Raw genomic sequence first — 1,679 nt, 5'->3', positions numbered from 1 at the left:
GGGGGGGGGGGGGGGGGGGGGGGGAACACCTCGGTCCCTTTGACGTGAATCAGCCGCCTCTCATCCGATCATCCGATCATCTGATGCAGACTGCCACGTTAGCTGGGACCGCATTTGTGCGGCCACATGCTGCCGTGGTGGGGGGGTTTCATCAGAAAAGCAGCGTTTTCACATTAAGACACCATGCAATGCCCGAGCCTGTAAATAGCGCGTCAGACGCGCAGAGGATCACTTACAGAGGAGCAGATGGAGCAGCAGCACCGCCAGCCGCAGCCGCAGCCGCGTTTCTTCCAGAGGAAAACCGACGCGCCTCTCTGCAAACTTCCGCGACACCTGTCAGCCCGTTTCTCCCGGTTACTTTCCTCCCCGCCTGCCCCTCGACCGGTCGGTTATTGTTTCTCTTTCCCCCCCTCCCCACCACCCCTCCCTACCTAAAACAGCAAACCTAGCTGAATGGGGGAGATCACGAGGTTTGTATTAGAGGAAGGAGGAGGAGGAGGTGAGAGATTAGGTACCCAACCTTCATTCTTCCTGTGTTCCCGAGTCAGTCCCACGGTCGGGGATGGAGCTGTCATAGTGGGAGGGGGGGGGTTCAGACCAAGATGATGCTGTTTCTGATATCAAATCATTTTGCGCCCCCCCTCTGCTGCTGTTTCTGCAGGAGGACTTGGGAGGAGGAGGAGGAGGAGGAGGAGGAGGAGGCACTAAGATGACTGGACGCTTCATTCACAAAGCCATGCAAGGTGCAATCAAGCATGGAGAGGCAAGCATCTTTGGTTCACAGCCTCACTAACCTCCAGACGACTCGGATAAATTATACAGTCAGGTTCGCAGGTCTTTAAAAGACAAACTGGGCTTATTAAAGGTACACTTTGCAAAGCATGAAATCAAACCAATATATATATATTATCCTGAAATCTATGAAATGGTGCCATTTGAAAGAGTTTCCTCCTGTAGTTTTCCCAGATATATTGACATGTAAATCTGAAATGCGGGTACGCACTCAATGTAAACAAAGCAATTTTATCAGCAAACTTAACTCAATAAATCTGAGCGTAAATACGTAAACAGTCCGGCTTCTTGATTCCAAACGTCTCCTCCACGGACGCCGTCGTATTTTCAGTCACTTTGGCTGTTTTCGTAGGTAAACAAACGCACGTGGTAGTTTCTAAGTGCGTTTGCTCACATTTTTTTTTTAATTTAAGGAAAAATTAACCGCCAAATAATTTGGTGGTTGACTGAGAGGGTGCTGACCAAGAAAGAAGCCCCCCGACCCAAAACCTGGACTGAGATCTTCAGCTGCCAACATGGATGAGCCGCATGCCCTTCAGAGAAAAGTTTCATGTTCAGATTCAGCCATTCGGCCAAAATGATTGGAATTATTTCAAGAATAATTGTCCCTTTTTCAAACCTAAGAGCAAGTCTGTCTGTTCTCTTTATTAGTGCACTCACTGCCTTCAAAAATGCTGAGTTGCAGGGCTGAAACACTTTCTGGGCTATTGCCCCACATGGTCAGATTCTGCAAAATAAGGATTCCATCCAACTTAGCAATTATGTTAAAGACGTTTTAAATCAAGCAGGGCCGGCGCTTTATTTAGATTAAATTCAGACCGAGTTTTCCTGAAACGGAAACCACAAAGGAAGAATTCAAAATCGCATATGGCGTGTATATTAGACCC

General features: G+C 48.2%; 1 protein-coding gene across 3 annotated transcripts in view; it reads right to left on the bottom strand.

Moving 5' to 3' along the window:
* The window catches only part of LOC108243164 (myosin VIIA and Rab interacting protein), a 98,284-nt gene extending 97,695 nt beyond the window's left edge, over positions 1 to 589 (bottom strand). For 2 of the 3 annotated variants that reach the window (XM_017428439.3, XM_017428441.3), the window contains exon 1: positions 521 to 589. In XM_017428439.3, coding sequence (XP_017283928.1) covers positions 521 to 526 — 6 coding nt within the window. In that variant the 5' untranslated portion in view covers positions 527 to 589. Of the gene's footprint in view, positions 1 to 236; positions 411 to 520 lie in introns of those variants that run through there. The other variant, XM_037973295.1, reaches the window with a different exon arrangement.
* Positions 590 to 1,679: the final 1,090 nt, after the last annotated feature.

The sequence above is a fragment of the Kryptolebias marmoratus genome, linkage group LG21, assembly GCF_001649575.2.
Source record: "Kryptolebias marmoratus isolate JLee-2015 linkage group LG21, ASM164957v2, whole genome shotgun sequence".
NCBI classification, from domain to species: domain Eukaryota; kingdom Metazoa; phylum Chordata; class Actinopteri; order Cyprinodontiformes; family Rivulidae; genus Kryptolebias; species Kryptolebias marmoratus.
The sequence above is the reverse complement of the archived record's forward strand: the minus strand, read 5'-3'. Positions and strand labels throughout refer to the sequence as shown.